This window comes from Eschscholzia californica, unplaced genomic scaffold (assembly GCF_041429995.1).
Source record: "Eschscholzia californica isolate CP2 unplaced genomic scaffold, dmEscCali1.0.p SCAF_3, whole genome shotgun sequence".
Classification (NCBI taxonomy): Eukaryota; Viridiplantae; Streptophyta; class Magnoliopsida; order Ranunculales; family Papaveraceae; genus Eschscholzia; species Eschscholzia californica.
This window is the reverse complement of record NW_028238420.1, coordinates 61,088,642-61,111,374: the sequence shown is the minus strand read 5'-3', so window position 1 is coordinate 61,111,374 and position 22,733 is coordinate 61,088,642. Positions and strand designations below refer to the sequence as shown.

General features: G+C 36.1%; 4 protein-coding genes across 4 annotated transcripts; 1 reads left to right on the top strand and 3 right to left on the bottom strand.

Moving 5' to 3' along the window:
* Positions 1-1,288: 1,288 nt before the first annotated feature.
* Positions 1,289-5,939, bottom strand: GSTT1 (glutathione S-transferase THETA 1). The gene is made up of 7 exons (XM_086671768.1): positions 5,291-5,939; positions 5,068-5,141; positions 4,679-4,739; positions 2,801-2,854; positions 2,568-2,647; positions 1,877-2,082; positions 1,289-1,604 (listed from the first exon to the last, which is right to left on the bottom strand). Exons 1-7 carry the CDS (start codon positions 5,353-5,355, stop codon positions 1,395-1,397), a joined length of 750 nt encoding a protein of 249 aa, XP_086527894.1. The 5' UTR covers positions 5,356-5,939; the 3' UTR covers positions 1,289-1,394.
* A 1,842-nt stretch (positions 5,940-7,781) lies between these two features.
* Positions 7,782-20,567, bottom strand: LOC147552802 (putative F-box protein At1g32420). The gene is made up of 3 exons (XM_086670254.1): positions 19,051-20,567; positions 18,605-18,925; positions 7,782-7,993 (listed from the first exon to the last, which is right to left on the bottom strand). Exon 1 carries the CDS (start codon positions 20,520-20,522, stop codon positions 19,074-19,076), a length of 1,449 nt encoding a protein of 482 aa, XP_086526380.1. The 5' UTR covers positions 20,523-20,567; the 3' UTR covers positions 7,782-7,993; positions 18,605-18,925; positions 19,051-19,073.
* On the top strand, positions 9,198-12,142 carry LOC147552804 (oxalate--CoA ligase-like). The gene is made up of 4 exons (XM_086671220.1): positions 9,198-9,511; positions 9,649-10,693; positions 11,235-11,338; positions 11,690-12,142. The coding sequence occupies exons 1-4, from the start codon at positions 9,311-9,313 to the stop codon at positions 11,906-11,908; spliced, it is 1,569 nt and encodes a 522-aa protein (XP_086527346.1). The 5' UTR covers positions 9,198-9,310; the 3' UTR covers positions 11,909-12,142.
* Positions 14,465-16,004, bottom strand: LOC147552803 (putative F-box protein At1g32420). The gene has a single exon (XM_086671043.1). It carries the CDS (start codon positions 15,990-15,992, stop codon positions 14,535-14,537), a length of 1,458 nt encoding a protein of 485 aa, XP_086527169.1. The 5' UTR covers positions 15,993-16,004; the 3' UTR covers positions 14,465-14,534.
* Positions 20,568-22,733: the final 2,166 nt, after the last annotated feature.

Genomic DNA, 22,733 nt, shown 5'->3' with positions numbered 1-22,733 from the left:
TCTTTGTGTCTCTTAGCAATGGAGAACACTCGCCGGATCTGCCTATTTCTCCCTCTCTGTTTAAGCAAATACCAGGAAAACGAAACCCTCTCCAGTTCCGGCATGGGTTAATAGATCTCCTTCAAAGAAAACAAATATTTGGTGATGTTTTGGTCTGGTGATGGATCCTTTGGTGGTGGTATGGTCTAGTGGTGATACGCTCTGTGGTTGTGGTATCCTCTATGGTGGTGGTGATGTGCTATATGGTGATGGTGTTGTAGTGTGCTGGTTGTTCGATCCGCCGGTGTTGATGGTTTGGTCCGTCGGTATTGGTGGTGGTTTGGGCTGCCGGTGGTGGTTTGGGTTGTTGGTGTTTGTAGAGACAAATTTTTAAAGTACAAGGACATTTATGGTGGTGGTGGTGTTGTAGTGTGGTGGTTGTTTGGTCTGCCGGTAGTTGTGGTTTGGGTTGTCGGCGGTGGTTTGGGTTGCCGGCAGTGGTTTGGGTTGCCGGCAGTGGTTTGGGTTGCTGGTGGTGTAGAGACAAATTTTTAAAGTACAAGGGCAAAAAAGTCATTTGCTAGATTTCAGAAGTTGGCCTCATAATTCAGACTTGTTTTGAAGTCTGAAATGTATGGGCTCTTTTTCAGCCCATTCAGACTTTACCCAATTCAGCCAAATTTTCAGAAATTTCTAAATTCAAAACCAAACATCTGAAATCTGAATTTGGTTTCATTTCAGATTTCAGATCTGAAAAAATAAAAAAACAAACACCACCTAAGTTGGACAAAGTGACAAACTAAATAGGTAATGGGGTTGAAATATCATGGTATTTCTTTTAATAAAAGTAACATGTAACCCCATATCTTGAGGACATGGGGAGTGGGCCAAGGCACCATAGTAGGATCAATAACTTCAACTCCCATTAACACTAAAAGGGACGCTTACTTTAGTACTATAAGGAATCTATCATATCTCACTTTTATTAAATAAAAATAACTATAAACAAAGATCAACTTAGATCCGCACGTATCTTTATAAGATGATGGTGTCGATATGTGTAGGCCTATAAGATGGTGTACTTGCAGGTTCTATAGACGTCTCACAACCCACAGACGTCTGGAACCCCGCTAAGTATATCGGCTAGGCTTGTGTATAGTGTATGATTAGCGGTTCGGTCAACCTTATGTCCCATAGAATGGGCCAGCTTGACAGGCGAAAATGTGAGACATCTATATAACCAGTCACTCTGTACAAGTAACACTACTCTTTTAGAAAGTATTAAAATGATTACAATTAGAGAGCTGAATAATATCAATCAAATTTTTGATAGTTCAAGAACTTTCAGATCATCTGTTACATTCCCAATTCAGTTTATAAGAAACATGGAAGAAACTACAGCAGAAAAGAGGATCTTACAGTTTAGATTTCAGCAAAGCTTTTATGCTTGAAGCTGATTCATAGTATTCTGGCAAGGGTTGTTTGTGAAATCTTGCTTTTGCTCTGAAAAGAACATTGTGTGCTTCCTCGAAATGTGGGCTTGTTGCGATTCTTGTATCCTCAATCCACTGCAGAACTTTCTTGAACGGGCCTAATATTCGATCCCTGTCGTTCTCATTTAAAACCTGATCCCAAACAATATATCAGATATCTCTTCCAAAACTGCAGATATGAATTAAAGATGGTGGGTATAGATAAGTATTTAAACGTTGATTGAACAGTCGTGTAACGGTCCATGGCAGTTATCCTTATAGTGAAAAACAGTTGCTGTAACAGTTCAAACGACGACCAGTCTCGTGCATTAAAACAGTACCTTAAAATAACAAGAAAATGGTAACAGTGGGTTACTAATACAAAAAAAAAACGTAGTCGTTGTTTCTCAAGACTGGTATTTTACCTCAAGTTGCATGATTTCACATACAAGACTGAGGTCAGCAATAGATGGTTGTAAGCTTCCTAACAAGAACTTCCCTTTCCCTATGAGCCAAACAGATTCAAGCTTTGACAAAGATGATATCAAAATTTTCTCGGCTTCGGCAGCTGCTTGCGGATTCAGAGGAAGACCAAGTGCAGGTGCTAGTACAGTATTAAGAACAAACGGAGCTGAAGAGAGACATCGAACACGACTTAGTGATTACCACTCAATTTAAAAGAACGATTATCACAAATAAAAGAAATTGTCATTTGAAAGAAACTAGTGTCGATATGATGTAATACTAATCTCGGGACCGCAGCACAGGATTTTTTTTCTTGGAGTGACCTGCCCTAGCCCCTACACCACCCCAAGCTTCTCTCCATCTGATGAGCCTAGGCGCTAAAGCCCATCGAAGACCTAGACAATATTTTAGACAAGGTGTTCCCTTATAACCTAGGAATCGAAGGTCTTCCTAAGTAATGTGGGACTAAGTTCAATGCACATGAATCTTCATGTCAATTACTGATAACTCCATGGTTGAAACTAAAATTTTAATCGAAGTTTTCCTAATTATCTATCTTCAGTTGAATTAAGCTTTCTATTTAGCTGTCTTAGTACTTAGCAAGGTTTAATCACATACTTCGCAAGGTTTAGAGTAGATCATGATAAATACCAGCACCACGGCGTAAATTTGAATGATGCCAATCCAAAACTGAGTTAATCTTAGCTCTCTTGGAAAGATCTGCCGGGTACCTTACGAAAAAGAATGACAATAACTATTTCAATAGATGCGGGCGGAAAGTACATTATATATAACATCTATGCGTTTTTTGAAATAGTTAGGGCATTACTAAGAAAGAAAAAAAAGTATTTGATCGGTTGCATCAATATGATAGTTCAACTAACCACTGATCAGCAACTCCTGGGAATCCACAAGCGAGGTATCTAAGAATCGCATGACTGAAATATCGAGAAGGGGGGAAATCATCAGTACGTCATAATGAAGTGAGGCAGAAGAAACAAGTAGAGAACAGTGATCAAACACTGCAGAAAATAGTTAAATGGTATCTTTAAGATGGTTGGAAGTAAAGGAGGAGGCTGCTAATCTTAGCCTGCCTAGATGACTTGAATATGCTAAATGTAAATCCTATATATCTAGAGTGTATGGTTAATTTGACCAGTAAGTCGACCAATTTCGTGCTTAGGACATGTTTGAACTTCGGGACTTCACTTCACATCAATGTTAGTCGGTACGTGGATCACTCCAACATGTGGTACGGGTGGCGGTACGTTGTTTGTTGCCATGTGAGTATAGGGTAAGCTAGGATATACTTCTTCAGCATGCTATTTTTTTATTACGGTACGTTTTTTTTTTTTTTTGAAACATTTGATATATTGAAAAATTTAGGGACTGTACAATGTATAACAAAGGAGGGAATGATAGAGTGTGGTTACAGCTTAATAATATTATCCCAGGAAGATATGAAATCTAAGAACGTGTATCCCTTAGCCCAATTCATATTCCTACTCCAATGAAATAGGGTCCCTAAGACATCTTCCTCACCTACTTTTATCGCTTTATTAGATTCCTTGAAAATTCCTTCATTCCTAGACTTCCATATGCACCAGCAGATTGCGAATGGGACTAATTTCCAAAGACTTTTCCTGTGTTTGGCGATAGGAGCTTTCTTCCACTGGGATATAAGTTGTCCTATGTTTTCTGGGGTGCTCCGTGCCATTCCTACTGAATTGAGGAAGAAGTTCCATAACTTCACTGCTTCGGTGCAATGAATGAATAGGTGGGAAATGGATTCTTCTTCCTTCTTACACCTAACACATCTGTTTGGGATTGCCCACCCCTTCTTCTTCTTCAGGTTGTCCACTATGGGTAGTTTCCCCAATACTGCCGCCCAGACCATGAAACTGACTTTCGGGTGGGTGTTAACGGACCATAAAGCTTCGAAGTTAAAGTCCTTAGGTTTAGAGTTTGTGGTTCTGATCAGCCTAGAATAGCAATTCTTTACCGACAGGCGTTGTTCCTCTTCCTCGACCCAAACTTTCTTATCCTCCTTTCCTGCTGTGGGTTTGTTGTGGATTAAATTTTCTAGGAGCTACGCATAAATTGGGATTTCCCAATCATTGAGGCTTCTTCTTGTGTTTACTGTTCACACTTCCTGTACCTGGTCATAGTGATTAGACACCGATTCCTCTTTGGAGCTCGAGATATGATAGATTGCTGCAAACCTCTCTTTTAGAGGTAGTGTCGTGCACCAGATGTCTTCCCAAAATCTGATTTTATCTCCTTCTCCCAGAGACCATTCTCTAGATATTATGGTACGTTTTAGACTACTTCTCTAGATGGAGTAATATATACTCTTTATGATGTATTTATAATAGATACACCAACTATCATACATCATATCTCCATCAAACTTAAAATCTAATAAGTTAATTAAAACATATTGAAGTTAGCTATCCAATCAGTCGAGTTTATGGTTTTTTCAAAGACATGAATAAAGATCCTAGAACGCTAATTTCGAGGTACTGGATCACAAACCCGCCCAAAAAGGGCACGGGAAATTGACTACGCGGTACGCAAGGGGAGGGGAGTATCGGGTAACATTGCTTCACATTAGTTCGGGGAATGGAAAGAAATGAAGAAATGCGGGAAAAGGAAAATTACAACTTTCAACTCTAGTTAGAAATAGCTATCGGACACACGAGAACTAAAATTACTAACAGCTTCCTCATCAGAAGATATGATGTATAAGAACCAAGACATACCTCTCAAATAGCTTAAATCTTCCATCAACTATTGCGGGGACTTGACCTAGAGGGTTTATTGCTGAAAATTTGTAATATGAGAAATGTTATAATTAGATGAAATCAAGAATCCAAAATTTTACTTCACCATAGATTGAATTACCAATATACAAACTAGTAAAAAGTTTTGAATTTCAATTGTGAAAATCATAAGATGGTTGAGAACAACCAAGATCAAACAAATATCAATTATCAAGAGTGTAGAAACCAAAATTTTATTTCATCAGAGAGTTCAAATCAAAAGAACCCCAAATTTTTATCAACTTCTGACAACTAAAACTCCAAACCCTAGAAAACTTTTGTATTGTAAGCCACTGGTATAAACAATTCCAATAAATTGAAGAACCCACCTTTAAATTCCGGCAAGAAATGTTCACGTTTGGCCAAATCTACTTTGATCTCCTCAAAATCAATTCGATTCATCCTAAATTACCAATTAAACAAATCATAATTACAAACTTAACTATCAAACCCATGAAAACTGACTACCGATGGAAACCCTAAAACAAAGAGTATAAGTCAAATGTAGAAATTGTCATATCAAATGATAATTTAGAGAGAGAAATTACTTACTTGCAGAAAATGATAATAGCACGAGATGGTTGAGACATTCGATCAACATATACTTTGAGCGTCATTTTTTGGGGTTTGTGTTTATGATTCCTTCCTTCTTCCGCAAACCTTTTGCTTATCTTCTTCACCTGATATGATCCTGGAAGATTATGGGTTTGAAGACTAAGGCCATGTTTGTCCCACGTTAAAAACTCCTAAAAGAAAATTGAAGATGCTCCAAAAATTGACCTACCCCAAACCAAAATACAAATCAACCAATTCAAAGTGACAAATCCGTGGACCGACAGAAATAGTAAACTCCAAAAAATGGAGTAAATTAATTATGTAAGTCTAGGTAGATTTTGACTTGTAGCTTCTTCGAACACCACCTTAAACTCATATTCTATCCAAAAAGAAAAGAACTATAAGATTTATAATTTTTTAATTTTAAAACGATCAAATCGAATTGTGAGACCATCATTGAGTCGGAAACGCTACCTAAGGCACGGGCTGCTAACAAATTGGAGACGGAAACAAAATTAAGTTCAAATTTGCTAGCTAGTCACATTTTGGATTTACCCCAGACAAAAGGAAATGAGGAGACAAAAAAAAAAAAGACAAAAGGAAATGAGGGAGACAAAAGTGAATTAACTAGAAACACCCTATCCATGGTTTGGTGGTGTGGGAGAAGCGCCCACTTGCAAGATTGAAACCTAAGCGCTTACGTCATACTCCTCTAGTCCAGTCTAAAATCCACATCTAGCGCATGGCACTATTGCACCAAGCAGGTAAGCTCTATTCTCTACTATCTTCCATCCTCTTTCTCGTTTTGAAGTTTCTTATGTAGAGTGTGCATGTTTTTCATCTTTCTCTTTTTTTTCTTTTTTTTTTTAATTTGAGATCTAAAACTTAACTAGAGAAATTAGTGGTATTTAAAAGGCCGGCATGGCCCGGAAAACGACCGTGGTCTGGCGCGACTTGGCTCGTACTTACGACAACCAAATTGTCCTGGGTGTACTTCCAATTTCGGGTTGGACCTCTACTTTTTATCTGGCGGATTAGGCCTGACCCGGGAAAATCCAGGTTGAGACCCAATTCGTTGGGTTCGGCTATCTGATCCGTCTCAACAGTCGGATTTCAATTTTTTTGTTAAAATCACAAAGGGTTTGACAAAAAAAGTTACTCAGCTGATGTCACAGTTATGATTTGAAACTTTGACTAAATCTTGACCGTTGAAAGATGAATATCACAACCGCCACATCAGCTGGGTAACTTTTTTTGTCAAATTTTTTGTGATTGTAACACTTCCGATTTTTTTAATGGTACACTCTCAAATAGCTAGTTGGGAGTTGTTGCCCTCTGAAATGTGAAGTTATTTGTTTCTAATTTTTGAAACTACATTCTTGTGTTAGTGAGTGACACATATGAATAGATACCAATGAGACTTCCGATTTTTTTAATGGTACACTCAGAAAAGTCAAGTTTACATTTTATATATATAAAAAACATGAGACTGAATAAAAATACCAATGAGGTACTCCACTTTTTTTTTTTTGATGAAATAAGGTACTCTTTTTTTTTTTTTTTTTTTGTTAAGAGATGAAATAAGGTACTCTAGTTAGTTGAATTAAATTACGACAATAACGGAATGTCATATAGTTTTTTTGTGACAAAAAAAAATTAGGTAACATAAAAGACATGGCTTTGTTTTTTTTTTTTTTTGTTGAAGGATGGCTTTGTTAAACAACCTCATTTTATTTCAAAGTTTCCCAACTTTACAAAATTATTCTACTTGAAATTATCAACCAACTAGTTCTATATAATTGACCGTGTGGAAAACAAATTAATCTAACAAGCTATAAGATACTACTTAGTTTTTAATTCAGTGACTCACTTAGCTAGGTTGAATAGTAACATATATCTTTCTATTGAGAAATCTAGGACACCCGTCTTGTATTACAAAGTATGGATTGCCCTATAACCATATACTCCCATATTGAACATACACTTTCTCAATGATCATATATAAGGTAGTATAATGTATGGATAATACAAAAAAAGATTATCTAATTTAATTTTGCACAAATAATAGCATTTATGTTGTTCTTAAAGTTTTGAAGAGTTGGGGTTTGAATGAACCTCTTCACTATCACACTTTTTTCAGTAGAAAGTAGAAACCGTCTCTTATGTGAGATACTGTAACGTCCAAATCAAAGACTTGTCTAGGCGGCCGGTAACAACAACCCAACTTCCTTGAATATATATACCTGATTTTGTTAGGAACAAAAAATCTATTGTGCCCGAAAGTAGACTAAGGTGGCCATTGCCCCGCCACATCAGTGACACCCAGCCGGCTTACCCTTGGAGTTATTTCACAGATATTTGTCATGACAAAGGAGCGAACAAACACACTTGCAACCTCAAAACGAAAAACTTGCTCATAACGCTCTAAAAGCATATCTCGTTGGGGTTAAGCTTCGCTTTATTTATTGGTTGTTTCGTTGAAAAATATTGATGACAAAGAGTCGTCATGGAGATTACAAAAGAATCTATTGCAAATAAAAACAATTACATTGGAATTAACGTTTGCCAATTAAAAACCAGATTCGAAAACAAAATGTCTTCTTCCAATCGAACTAGAAACTTCAATAGAAATAAGTCTTTTGGTGAAAACTATTAGTTGTTGTGGAGATTTGTACACTTTTCATTGAAGATCCTATCATTCTTCTCCATTAAGCTTGGCTTTATGGTTTCACATGAAAAAGATATAACTAACTCCTAAGGTGTAGGAGTTAACAATAAATAAGTTTCTAAGATTGGTCGTATATTTGTCATAAAAAGTAGCAACTTTATGTGCGTGCCGACCTTAGATATCTCAAACTCAATTTATGCACTGGACATGATTTATTTTATTTCTTCAAACAACGAAATATCAATCGGGTGTATCTATTAGAATTCAGAATTAAATCATTGAATAATATAAACCCATAATCAACCATGCCATTTGTTTGAAAAAAGTTGTACTTATTGTAACAATAATAAATCCACCAATTTATAGAACACGGAAACCAAATAAACCTAAGTTCTCATTTAAACATTCTATCATAAACAAACTACAATAAAGCTTTTACTCACACAATAACTAAATTCAAGAAGATAAACTACACTACTTTGAAGTAGAATGATCCACTTCAAAGTAGGTTCTTGTGGTTCATTTTGTTGAATATGATCACTCCTTCATCTATGTTTCCACATTCTGTATACGTAGCAATAAGATAATTACTTACAAATACATCAACCTCCAATCCTAACTTGGTAGCTTTTGTGTGAATTTCTTTTCCTTTGTCAAGAGCCTCGAGTCCACAATTCAAAGCACTAGTAAAAGTTGATTGATTGGGCATGACACCAATATTCATCATGTCATGAAACACTTCAAGTGCCTTTTCATGCTCAGAATTTACACCGAAACCAGTTACTAGAACCGTTCAATTAACCACATTAGTGTTTAAATTTTTTCGAAAAAGAATTGGCTTCCTTTTGTGTTGGAAAAAGATGGAAGAAGCAGACGAAGGTGAACGTCACCCACGTTAACAACCGGTGCTTATAGAGGATTCGGGTCAACGTTCTTTGAACTCAAATCAACAAAATGACTGCCCGCTAACAATCTTTTGGTCTGGTACGTTTAGAAGCACCCATTCTTCAATTTGAATTGGAATCCACATCATCATCATATAGTATACGTGGACAAAACTCCAAATAAAATTGGAGATTCCTATGAACCCCCTTCAACCTAGTAGGACCTACACTAACCGTCAAATTTCCACGTGGAAGGTACACCTGGTGGAGGTTTCATCTGTATTACTTCGTGACTCGTGTAAAGAAAACCCAATTTCATTACTCTAAGTCTTCTACCCCCCTTTTTCTTCCCGACTTACTATAAATACGGATTCATCCATTTCCCATTTCTCATCCTCATCTTCTCATTTCAAACCGTTTTTTTCCCATTTATTTGATTCACATTTTGTAACCCTAAAAATTATCATGGAGGAATTAACACTTTCTGGTTTATTGAAACAAACCGCTGAGAAATTTCCTGATCGGAGAGCTCTTTCAGTTTCCGGTAGCTTCGATTTGACACATTCGCGGTTACAAGAACTCGTCGATCGAGCTTCGTGGTGGCTGATTTCTTTCGGTGTTAAACCTGGTGATGTTGTTGCTCTCACGTTTCCTAATACTGTTGAGGTTTGTTAATCTATTTCTCTCTCTCTACATATTTCAAACTACTACTAGTAATTTATTTGATTATTGTTGTTGTTGACGATTTTATGATTTTCTAGGGTTTCAACTTTTTTTAATTGATTTGATTTGTTTATTTGCAGTTTGTGATTGTATTTTTGGCTATAATTAGAGCCAGAGCAACGGCTGCGCCATTAAATCCGGCTTACACACAAGAAGAATTCGAGTTCTATTTATCTGACTCGGAGTCCAAACTTCTAATCACTTCGGTAGAAGGAAACATTCCGGCTCAGTCGGCCGCTTCAAAAGTCGGTATCAATAAAATCACCGCCAAATTACCTAACTCGGAAAGTGAACTCATTTTCTTTAATACGTCCGAGCCAGTAACCGAGTTAATAACTCAAATCGTCAATGACCCGTCTGATGTTGCTCTGTTTCTTCACACATCTGGTACAACGAGTCGGCCAAAGGGAGTTCCATTAACTCAGCAAAATCTAGGTGCCTCAGTATTAAACATTAAATCGGTATATAAAATCACTGAGTCAGATTCAACTGTTCTTGTCCTTCCACTCTTTCACGTTCATGGATTACTAGCCGGGTTACTGAGTTCACTCGTTTCAGGAGCCGCTGTGACTCTTCCAGCTGGTGGAAGATTCTCCGCTTCAACCTTTTGGAAAGACATGATAAAATATAAGGCCACGTGGTACACTGCTGTCCCTACGATTCATCAGATTATCTTAGATCGTCATCTTAGCAAGCCCGAGGAATATTATCCTAAGCTCCGATTTATTCGGAGCTGCAGCGCTTCACTCGCTCCATCAATAATGGCTCGGCTAGAGGAGGCGTTTGGTGCTCCTGTTTTAGAGGCGTATGCTATGACCGAAGCTTCTCACCTGATGGCGTCAAACCCTTTACCCGAAGATGGTGGTCATAAACCAGGGTCGGTTGGAAAGCCCGTTGGTCAAGGACTGGCGATTTTGGATGAGAATGGTATTCCGCAACCTGCAAATGTCAATGGAGAAATTTGTATCAGAGGATTAAACGTTACCAAAGGGTATAAAAACAACCCGGAAGCCAATAAAACGGCCTTTAGATTCGGTTGGTTTCATACTGGGGATATTGGTTATTTGGATACTGATGGGTATTTGCATCTTGTGGGTCGAATCAAAGAGCTCATCAATCGTGGAGGTAGGTGAATTGCTTTAAAAATTTGCTAAAATGGAAAAAGTAAAAAACTCAAACGAACTTGCCTCGTTAAAAGTTATAGCTTTTGGACCGTTAGGTGGTATAAGAAGGTTGACCCGGTCGGTATTGGGTTTCTAATTATATAATAGTTTCACGTAGACAAAAGGTATTCTCATGACCACTTAGTGACTTATTAGATAGCATTAACGACTCTTCCTTCAGTTGTTGTTAAACTTAGTGTGGTATCGGAGTTAGGTAGAATGGTCAATATGCTTCCATTTGCTCTATGAAATGGGAATAGAGAGGCCAGGGTGAGGATAGTCATATAACTTTTAACTTATGAGTTGAATATCCACTACTACTAGCAAATAAATAAGGGAGAACCTTCCAAAATAGGAGGAGTTTCAAGATTTCACACATTCTACTATTAAATTTTTGACAGTGACTTAGCCCATGTTAGGAACCCATCTTTCAGAAGTCCTTTTTGAGTAGACAATTGGAATCTGTCAAGTTAATAGTTGTTTGGTTGGTTGGTTTTGTGCAGGGGAAAAGATATCACCAATAGAAGTGGACTCAGTTCTTTCTTCCCATCCAAACATAGCTGAAGCAGTTGCTTTTGGTGTACCAGATGATAAATATGGTGAAGAGGTAATTGTTTCTATACCACATCAATGGTTTTATTTTTTCGGTGTTAAAAAAAATGATCTCACCTTAGACTTCTAAGGACGAACTAATAGTCTGTCTGTACCTATATACTTCTCGTGTGGTAAATAGGCTTATTTCTTAATTGGGTTCTTCTTATGTGAGAGTCGTAATTATAGTGACAAATTTCCTGTAGTATTCCAGTTTGGTGGGAAGACTCCGACATTTGAAGTTTGAGACCTAAGACATTTTTATATTTCATTGTAGTACTTTCTCGTTGGTTAGAGCAGTAAATTGCTTGAGCCAATAACGGGAAAACTTGGATAATAATATTTTTTGAATTTTGGGGAAATGCAGATAAATTGTGCGGTAATACCAAGAGAAGGGTCAAATATCAAAGAGGAAGATGTCGTGAATTTCTGCAAGCAAAATCTTGCCAGCTTCAAAATACCCAAGAAAGTATTCATCACTTACGATTTTCCAAAGACAGCTTCTGGGAAGATCCAACGACGTCATGTTGCTGAACATTTTCTTGCTCAAATTTCGGCCGCTAAAGTCCCCAAATTCGGTGCCTAGAGGCCAAAAGATATGTATATAATATGTATGGGTGCGCTTACAAAGATCTTGCTTTTGACTACACGTTAGAGTAGGATTCTTTTTCATTATAATAAAACTGGAACTAATGGTCAGTTAAAAGGGCTTAGGTTAGTGTAATACAAGAAGTAGGTAAAGAATATGGAAATTGGTAGCTAAATGTTCTTTTCATATGATGAAGGTCTTAATTATAAAGAGAAATGTTATTTTTCTTTATTTCCTTTGCCTCTAAGTTTTTTCCATATTTGTTTTCCCCCTATTAAGCGGGGTTTGATAATTTCACCTTAAATAAAGGTTGAGAAATCCCGGACTCTTTAAATAATGATTAGGTAAATATTAGTACATAAAAAACGATCTACAAACTTTTTTTTTTGGAATGTAGTTTTATGGAAGTGCACGACAAAATAGCTTAGGTCGAGGGTTCAATTTATTTGTAATCACACATATCTTGGAATATTTTGAATTCTTCTTCATCGTCGGATCTCTTCATCTCGATCCGTCTTATATCACGTATCCTATTACTTGAGGAGTTAATACCTTTAGAATTCAGATATAACTCAAACGTACCTTTCAATCTTATAATCCCCTTTCATCGATTTTCAAAATCACTCTATTTATAACTTCTTGAAAAGGCCCTTGGTCCCTTGGATGAGTGAGTTTGTGAACTCTCAGAAAAAGGAAAATCAATTACTATGTGTCCCTTGACCCTTACTTGGTTTTGTCATGACAATTTAATCTCTTTTGGCCGAACGTTTCGGAGCGAAATATCCTAACTCCTACGGGCCTTGCATGCATGAGTTCCGCATGACTAAGTCCCGCATGACATGTTATAGTGCACTCAGACATGTACGGGATCACTTGTACACGTGACTAAGTTCCGCATCAACTAATTCATTTACTTGTCCACATGACTAAGTCCCGCATGACATGTTATAGAGGGGGTCGGCGCGACGACACAAGTCCCACCCATGTTCCCACGCTCGCTATTACTGAGTGGCAGTAACTGCCAGTAAGGCATAAACTAAAAACCTAGTTGCATATATCTTCCTTTCCTTTGTTGATTTTCTTGCCCTTTGCTTTGGTGTAAAAAAAAAGGTTAGTGGAAACGGGAAAGAAAACCTTTTCTTTATTAAAAATATTGAGCTTGATGTTGATTTGGATGAATTAAACTTTTATTTATTTTACTGAGTGGGAATCTACTCCAAAACTCAGCTTGAAATGCTATGGTAGAATGCTTCTTAATTACTTACTTTCTCGAAATATTATTTTGTATTTGTTGAAGACATTCGGCTTCAGGTGGAAGTAGATTTAGGCAACTTTCTTTTTAATAAATAGTTTACCACATTTTCTATTTTAATTCTGAGGTGCACCAACAAAAATGCTTATTGAATTACACACTGTATAAAACAGAGACATTGTAATTCTAAGATAAGATTCTTTTTGTTGTCAAAGATTTGCTTGAGTGAAATTGCTCTCCGTAAATAAAACCATCTTTTTCTTCCAAAATAGTCACTTTTTTTTATAAACTCGTTTTTCACTAAGTACGATATAACTTCATTTGCATGTCTTATTTTTCGTCACCTGTGGACAAAATGTAGATGGCCAAATGTCCTTAAAATTCTTTTCAAAAACTGTTAACAATGACCTTTCAGAGCATTGAAGGTAAAAGTTGTGAAGGGTTTTGTGTCTTGGGTGTCTTGGCTTTTAACCAATACAAAGGGTCAATTTAAATTTAGTGAAAAAAGTCTGTCCCTCTCGCAAAATTCACAGTAACTAATAAAAATACGGAAAGTGTAGTTCAATACGGTTTCATACGAAACCAAGGACACAAATCTATCAAGAGGCAAGAGGTTAAGCGCAAAAGTCGTATCTTCTTGTTTCCTAAAAAAATTAGGACCGTAATGAAGCACTGAAGTTTAATATATCTTCGAGTGAAACATGGACAGTCTTTTGCCCTTTGTGGTAAGCCTAATGAGAGTTTGATTTGAGATAAAAGAAGAGAAGATTTAGAAATTATAATTAACAAATATATAGTTAGCATAGTAGATTTATAGAGATTTGTGATTTCACATTGTTTTCAAATGCACAGATTGAGACTTTTCTTTTCTCTTGTGAATAGAGTATGGGCCACCAAAACCGACTTTATCGGTGGGAGGTGAAAAATAAAAACGTTGAGAGCATTTAAATTAAGGAGCCATCATTTTCACAATGACATATCAATCACATTATGTCCACGGTCCACCCAAAATAATACCACATAACTTGTGATACTTGCAGCCAATTATATACACATGCTAGAACCAAACTGTGATGTATCCGTAGAGAAAAACCAAAGAATTAAATTTCAAAAGATTTAGATCGAAGTAACAAAAAATGTAAAAAGAATGTCAACTATAATAGTATCTCTTTATTATCTACCACTTCAATCAATCCAATATCGTTTAAGAATACGTTTTATTTCACTAAAAAGTAATTGAAATTCCAAATGAACATAATAACTTTGATGACATAAATAATTAAATTCAAAATATGAGCTCGTTTTGTAGCAATACCAACTCACTTTGTGTAGTTATTGCAATTAATGTGTCTATAATCTTTCACTTTAAAATTAGTTAGAAAGAGCAACGCCGCTTAACTTTGGAACAGGCAAAAGGCTCTCCACAAACAACCTAAGTGAAAATGAACAGAAATTTGTATTCCAAGGGATTTGTTTGATTTCAAATTCAGTGAATATATCCTTCTTCCAATCGTAGGAATAAAGAGTGACGGCATACTCCTTCATGTCTATGTCTCTAATATGGTGAGTTTGCAAAATTATATGATTAGGTATCGTATGGAGACGAACCGATCGATGTTCTCCCCAACAAAAAGGCAAGGTCATAGTCAGCTCCCTCCAGTTTTGGTTACTAGATGTTGTTGTATTCTCTTTCTTTTCCTCATCAAATACCCACAGCTTTATAACGTAATCACTCATCTTAATTTGAAGAGCTACACGTCCGTCTACTTCCAATAAATTGAGTTGTGGATCAGGGGGAAGTCTGAATTCAGTTGAAGTTGCATTTTCACGATGAATTGGATGATCAAATATGAAACCAGGGATTTGAATAGTTTTAAACGTTTCACTTCCAACATCAAATGCAAATATATATGCAGATCCATAATCTTTACCGATGTATCTTACACCATAACTAAGTCCACGGGCGGTCCAATATATAGAACCATTCACATAAATAGAAAGACAACTATCGTCCACCAAATAAGGTGGGATAATATTATTATCGACCTTTCTCCATCTATTATTAAGCTTATTATTGGCATCTCCGGCTCTAGCGCCTCCAACTGTCAAGACCTCACAACAATTATATGAGTTTTCCATATGACTTTTATAGACCAAGGACAAACATACCAATTTGTATTCATTAGAAGCAGGATCAAATCCAAACTGATAGATTGAGTCTGATATACTTATTTCGCTTCCATACTTTGCTCTTTCTTCTTCTAATAGTGTTGATTTTACCAATGGAGTTACTTCTTGAGTACTTATATTATATAAATAAGGAGTGATATCGTGACGAGTCCATGTATCCATAAAACAAATCAAACCATTAATGGAGTTGGTTACTTGATCATAATAGAATGTCAAAGGGTTCTTTGAGTAGTTATACTTAACATAACCTCTTGTTCTTCTTCCTTCTTCTCTACGACTTTCAATCATGTTAGCTGTCAAGAACATCATCTCCCTATAAGTGGGTTTCTTCTCTTTTGGTGGAAGAGTAATGATAAGAAGACAAGGGTTCCGTGACTTTGATCGGGTAAGGTGTAAATCAATAAAGTTTTTATCTTTTTCGATTATAGAATTCCATCGTGTAGAAACAGATTTGAAACGAACAAGTGACTTCACTGGTAATCTGGTTAGTATCTCAGTTGCGATTAAATTTTGATCAAAAACAGTGCCACCATTAGCACTAGTAGTACTATTAATAATAGTATAAGTAGGAGGGTTTGATAAAAGAGTACCTCTGTTGTTTTTCTTCTTTTTCTTTTTGAATTTGTTGTTATCTTTCATCTTCACGTTGGGAGGAAGTAAGTAGGTGAAGATGAAGAAGAGCAACCTGATGAAGATATATTTATACAGGGTGAAGCTGATTAGGGTTTTAATATAAATCTTACAATGGTACACAGGAGGATATTTGAAAGTTGGAACCTAGCTGGACGGCCCCGACAAATGCAATCAAAGTGATCTTCATGTCGGTCATATGATTGTCTAGATGACCGCCTCATACAAGACAAAAGGACAAAATTCATCATTTCATAAGTGAAATGACTATTTCGCTCTTTGCATTATAGAATATTCATTAGGAATACGACATAAATGGGACGGGAATCTTAAGAAAAAGATAGTTTAGATCTTTTCATTTTTACAATTTATGAATAACAATCATATCGAAATCTTTTGTGCTACTACTATAGATTATATATACCATATTTATATATTATGTTCCCAAAATAGATTATCTTGAGTCACCCATATTTAATTTTGGCTCAAAGTCTCTTTTGCAAGCTTGTCAATGATGACCCTCCACTGTTTTACCTATACAAGTCGCCACTAGAGTTGCTAAAATAAGAGCTTGAATACCACTTGTAAATAGTTTAAGGAACATGACAGGTATTGGAACCACTGAAGTTACTAAAAAAAAAGACAAGAACAACAACGAATTCATCTATGAATATATTCCTGAAAAGGTCAAAAATTAAGTGATAATTGTTTTGTGAAATCTTCTAGGACGTTAATTGGTAAAAGTATTGGAGTTGGTTGAATGTATTTACCGAAATAATCCAACTCCTTTTTGGTTAGACCTGCTTACAAATATGCCAGAGACGTAGGTAAAGCTAAAGCAAAATGAGCATTTATGTCATTCGTGGGTGCGGCCAACTCCCTATGAGGTAACTATATAATTATCCGAGATAAAAGAGACCTTAACAAATTAGAAACAAAAATAAATAGGAATATAGTTCCAATAAAAGAACCCAAGCACGTCTTCTCCGATATGAGTTTCGCTCAAATCTCGAATGAATTCAAGGAAATATTCAAAGAAATTTTGAAAATTGTCCGTTGGAATGGCTTATGGATTCCGAACTACTATAGTCACTCAACCTTGACTTTATGTGAAATGATGATTTTGCCCTTGGTCTTGTGTGAGGCGGTCATCTAGACGGTGGTCATGTGGGGGTGGTTCATCTATCATCCTCCCACAACGAAAATTGTAACCTCCCATATGACTGCTGAGATGGCCGCCTCATGCATGACAAGCGTCAAAATCGCCATTTCATAGGTGAAATGACAATTTTGACCCTTGTCTTCTGTCGGGCGACCATCAGACGGTCATGTGGGGCTGATACATGTATCATCCAATGAAAATGATTTCCGTAAGTGAAATGACAATTTTACCCCTTGCTTTAGGTGGGGCGGTCATTTAGATAGTCATGTGCGGGTGCACATCTATCATATTCTCACAATGAAAATTATTTTTGCACGGCACATGCCTTGCAAAACCGTCATTTCATAGATGAAAACCCTAGCTCTTTGAAAAAGAAGAAAGATAGAGTACAGAGGGAGAGTAGTTAAATTGGTGGGTGTTTAATAGCTGGGGTGATTACGTTTTAATGGGGTTTTTGCACGAGTTCTCCTAATGATCTCTAATTTATCAAGATTTGAAAGAACTGTGTTTCTAACATGTTCGTACTTCGCTTTTAAGAGAGAGTCGTGGAGGTGGAGTGTTAAAATTTCAGAGAGCTATAATTACTCCTTGAGAACTCTTTGTAATCTTGTTCTGCATTCACCCCACTCATTTATTCTATAGATATCAAAATTAATTCATTTCAAAAGTAATATAAGATCGCAAAAAGTGTTTAAGTTTTTGGTTGCAAAAATCGGAGTGGTTAACACTTTGTGAAACTCTACGGAAAGGTACCTAAAGAGTTCAAAACTCTTCGAATATAGTCCTTCTTAGAAGTCTCGAAGGAGCTCTTACAGATTACATATTTTCGAAATTGTTGCTGTAATGGACATCCATTATTAATGATAGAGTACCAACCACCAAAACTGACTCAAACAAGCTTTCATGAACTACTTATCAGTGGAATGTGAAAGATAAAACCCTTGAGAGCTTTTAAACCATCATTTTCACTATGACATATGGACACAATAGTACCACATAACTTGTGATGTTTGCAGCCAATTATGTACAGGTTAGAACCAAACTGCGATATATTGATCACAGAGAAAAAACTGTTGGGTGCTAAGGAAGATTATGGATTTATATTACTCGATAAATTTTTTTGATTGCTAGATAGCTTAATTTTTTTTACTGATTTTTCTAACTTGTTTTTGTTTGATTAAACACATTACAAAACACCTCTATTTATAGTAGAGGATTTAGCCCATCTAGCAAAGCCTAGAGACCTCCACATTGGAACGTACCAGACAATCAATACATAGTCTAAGCTTATCTCATAGTCTAACCGTATCTATAGTCAAACTTCTCTAGACTCATCTACCTTGAAGACGACCACAACCTATTAACTTTCATCTAGAATTTTCTAATACATTTAGCAATTACAAATTACATCTTTTTTAACACCCCTTCTTAATTTGTAATTTGCAATGAAGATCCTAACCTTCCTCTCATAACCAAAGAGCCCACAAGATAGCAAATGGAGATAAAGCAATCAAAAAAGATTCCCGAACTCTGTTTTTAACTTTCTTGGCTGCCCGAGACACAAGAACTTAAATTTGCAACTAGATATTTTCTACTAAAACTAGTTTGAGATAGGAGTATTTGCTATTCTCAAACAAAAAAAACCCGAGTTTTAGCTTTTGCTTGGCTACTGGAGATGCACGAAAATGCCACTGAAAATATAACTATATTACTATCTCCTTAATATCTTCCTTTTCATTCCAATATCGTTAAGGATCCGATTTGTTTCACTAAAGAGTCACTGAAAATTTCAAATGCACATACCAAGTTTGATCACATCAGTAAAATAAATTCAAAACATGAACTAGTTTTGTAGCAATAACTTATCCTAATTGCAAACATAAGAAAGGTGAAAAAACAACTCACTTTTGGAATGTGAATATGGTTGTTCATTTGAAAGTAAAAATTCTGTTCCTCCCTCTTCTCCGTCTCCCAACCGCCCAACTGATGTGGCGACGTCTCACTTTAGCAATGTCACTTAACTTTGGAAGAGTCACAATACTTTCCACAAACAAGGTAAGTGCAAAAGAACGAAGAGTAGTATTAATCCGAGGGATTTTTCCGACTTCAACTTGAGTGAATATATTCTTCTTCCGATCGAAAGAATAAAGAGAGATGGTATAATCCTTCTTCTCCATGTCTTTACCTACATTATACAGTTTCGCTGGATCTTTAATACGGTGAGTTTTCAAAATTATATGATTCGATATCGAATGGAGACAAACCCGTCGAGATGCTCCCCAACAAATAGGCAAGCTAATAGTCACTCCACTCCAGTTTTGTTTACTAGATGGTGTTGTATTCTCTTTCTTTTCATCATTAAATATCCACAACTTTATAACGTAACTACTCATCTTAACTTGAAGAGCTAAACGTCCGTCCACTTCCAATAAATTGAGTTGCGGATCAGGGGGGAGTCCGAGTTCATATGCAGTTGCATCCTCACAATGTTCCCTTGGCTCGTCAAATATGAAATCAGGGACTTGAATAGTTCTAAACTTCTCACTTCCAACATCAAATGCAATTATATAATCATGTACACTAGTGGTCCAATATATAGTACCATTAACATAAACAGATGGACAACAAGAATTCACCTCATAAGGTGGAATACTATTATTATCAATCCGTCTCCATCTATTATCAATTCTAGCTCCGGCGCCTATAACTGTCAAAACTTCACAAAAATTATATAAGCCCACCACAGGAGTATTAATATTATACATAATCGAAAAACATACCAATTTGTATTCATTAGAAGCAGGATCGAATCCAAATTGATAGTTCCCATTTGCTATACGAACATGGTTGCCATACTTTTTTGTTTCTTCCTTTAATAGTGTTGATTTTACCAGTGGTGATACTTCTCGAGTACTTATATTACACAAACGAAGAAGAATGTCACGACCCCATATGTCAATAAAACAAATCAAACCATTAATGGAATTTGTTAGTAATTTAATATTACCATATGGGTCTGCATAATGAACAAAACCCGTTGTTGTTTTTCCTTCTTCTTTGCAACCTTCAATCATGTTACCTGTCCAGAACATAACCTCCCTAAAACTTAGATCTTTTGGTAGAGGAGTGATGATAAGAAGACTAGGGTTCCTTGACTTTGATCGGGTAAGGTGTAAATCAATAAAGTTTTGATCTTTTCGGATTACAGAATCCCATAGTTTACAGACAGATTTGAATTGAAATAGTGATTTAACTGGTAATCTGGTTAGTATCTCATGTACTACTAAATCTTCTTGAATAGGAGGGGTTGGAAAAACATGACCAGATGTGTTGTTTTTCTTCTCGAATTTGAATCTGTTTTTCTTTTTCTTTTTCATCTTCACGTTGGGAGGAAGTAGATACGTGAAGATTTAGAATATCAATTGAAGGAACCTAGGGTTGTGTTGATATATATATATATATATATATATATATGGTGAAGCTGGTTAGGGTTTCAATAGTATAAATTGCAATTTATATTTGTTTTTGTCAATGAAGAATTCTTGTTTAGAAATTTAGAATGTTAACTCAATTAGATCCGGTGACCCATATAAGGAACGACAAAATTCTTATATAGACAATTTTAATTGGACAGTAAAAACATTAGAAATCTTATGAGGACAAAATGTTAGAGGGGACACAAATACACTAATACATCTTCTGTTAGGTTACAGGGGTCGGCTGGAATTTTTTATTCCGATCGACGACCTTTCGCCAGAGAAGAAATGTGAGGTGGAGATGAGGAAATGTGACGGAGGAGAGATAGGATGAAGTGGATGAGAAAGAAAGAAGTGATGTTGCTTTTATTTTTTCATTTTTTTCGGAAAATAATTCCATTTTGTCCCCTGAGGTTATTTGCGGAAAAGTTGAAATTTTTTTGACCCTTGAGGACCAAATCGGTGAGTTGATCACAAATGAGGGTCAAAACAGTGAGTTGATCACAAATTAGGGTTCAAAATAAAATTAACCTATCTGTTTTATAATCCTTAGGTTAATTTTTATTTTAACACGGTGTCCTTACAAATGCGCACTCCAATTAAATAGAAACCAAATAAGTGAACTGCACTTCACCTAGGTCGGATTTGATAATTATCGTCCACTTAAGACTTTTGTTTGTTGGCCACCTTGAGTTAAAGGTGTCAAAGATTTTAATGGTACTTGAATTGCAAAGAGGCTGAAGTTGAACTAGTAGAAAAATCTACTCTACTTTTAAAATGATTGTTTAGTTCACTAATTCTTCCTTTATGCTGGATTTCAAGAGTCATTAGACTTCTGTGACACTAATCAAGAAAGTATCCCCAAATCTAAAAGAACTCAAACTCTTATACTATAAATCAATGTGTTTCCAACATAAACATCACATAGTTCAACAAAAAAAAAAAAAAAACATCACAAAGAAACTCTAACTTGACTAGTGTTGTATACATCATCTTCCTCTTTTTATTTATCAACCATCCATTGCTCAATACATAAATAAAATAAGATGCAAATAAAATAGATAAGGATCAAGATAGAAGTGCAATATATAACAAAAAAATAAAAAAACAAGAACAGAGGGATCATGAGAGACTTAAATGCTAAGAATCTTGAGTTGATAGTATATCATATAGTTCCACACAATACACCATGAATTATATTTAAAACTTAAGAAGCACAGAGAGACAAAGAGATGATGACAGATGCAACCGCTGATGTGAAGAGGAAGATGAAAGAGTGCTCGACTCTCGCGTGCTCATTCTCGGTTGGGAGAACGGCGTGACGGGATAACTCGTGAGATGAAGCATGACGATTAAAGGGTTTGAGGTTACAGTGGTGGTTAGGGTTTTGTTGTTGTTTAGGACAAAAGGAATGGAGAAGAGAAAGAAAAAAAACCTAAAATGTTTTGTGTTTTTTGAGAACACGGATCTTGGAGAAAGATTGGAAAAAGAAGAGCAAGAAGTAGAAAAATCAGAGAAGAAACCTCGAAGAAGAAGAAGGATTTGAAGAAGAAGAGTCGAGGAAGAAGAAAGAGAAACCCCAAAAAAATAGTGGCCCCCGATTTGTGACCAACTCACCGATTTGTGACCAACTCACCGTTTTGTGACCAACTCACCATTTTGGCTCCTATAAGTGTCTGGCAGTTCGATTTGGCCCCAATTTCTTGTTTGGCCACATTTTTTTATTAGCTTCCCCATTCTACCCTTATGGCAATTCCGTAATTTAAATGTTTTTCTTTGTCTTTGTCCACCCCACGAAGCAATTTCCACGTCACATTTGTCCACATAATAAAAGTGGTATTGTTCTTAATGAAGATTTAGTGGTACATGAGATACTAACCAGATTACCAGTTAAAACACTTGTTCGTATCAAATCCGTCTGTAAACTATGGGATTCTATAATTGAAAAAAATCGAAACTTTATTGATTTACACCTTAACCGATCAAAATCGCATAACCCTAGTCTCTTTATCATCACTTCTGAAGACACCCCCAGTTACCGACGACCACTTTATTTGGATGGGGCATGCGTCCTTGATCAATATCCTTTGCCTCAGTTATTTATGGCAGCTG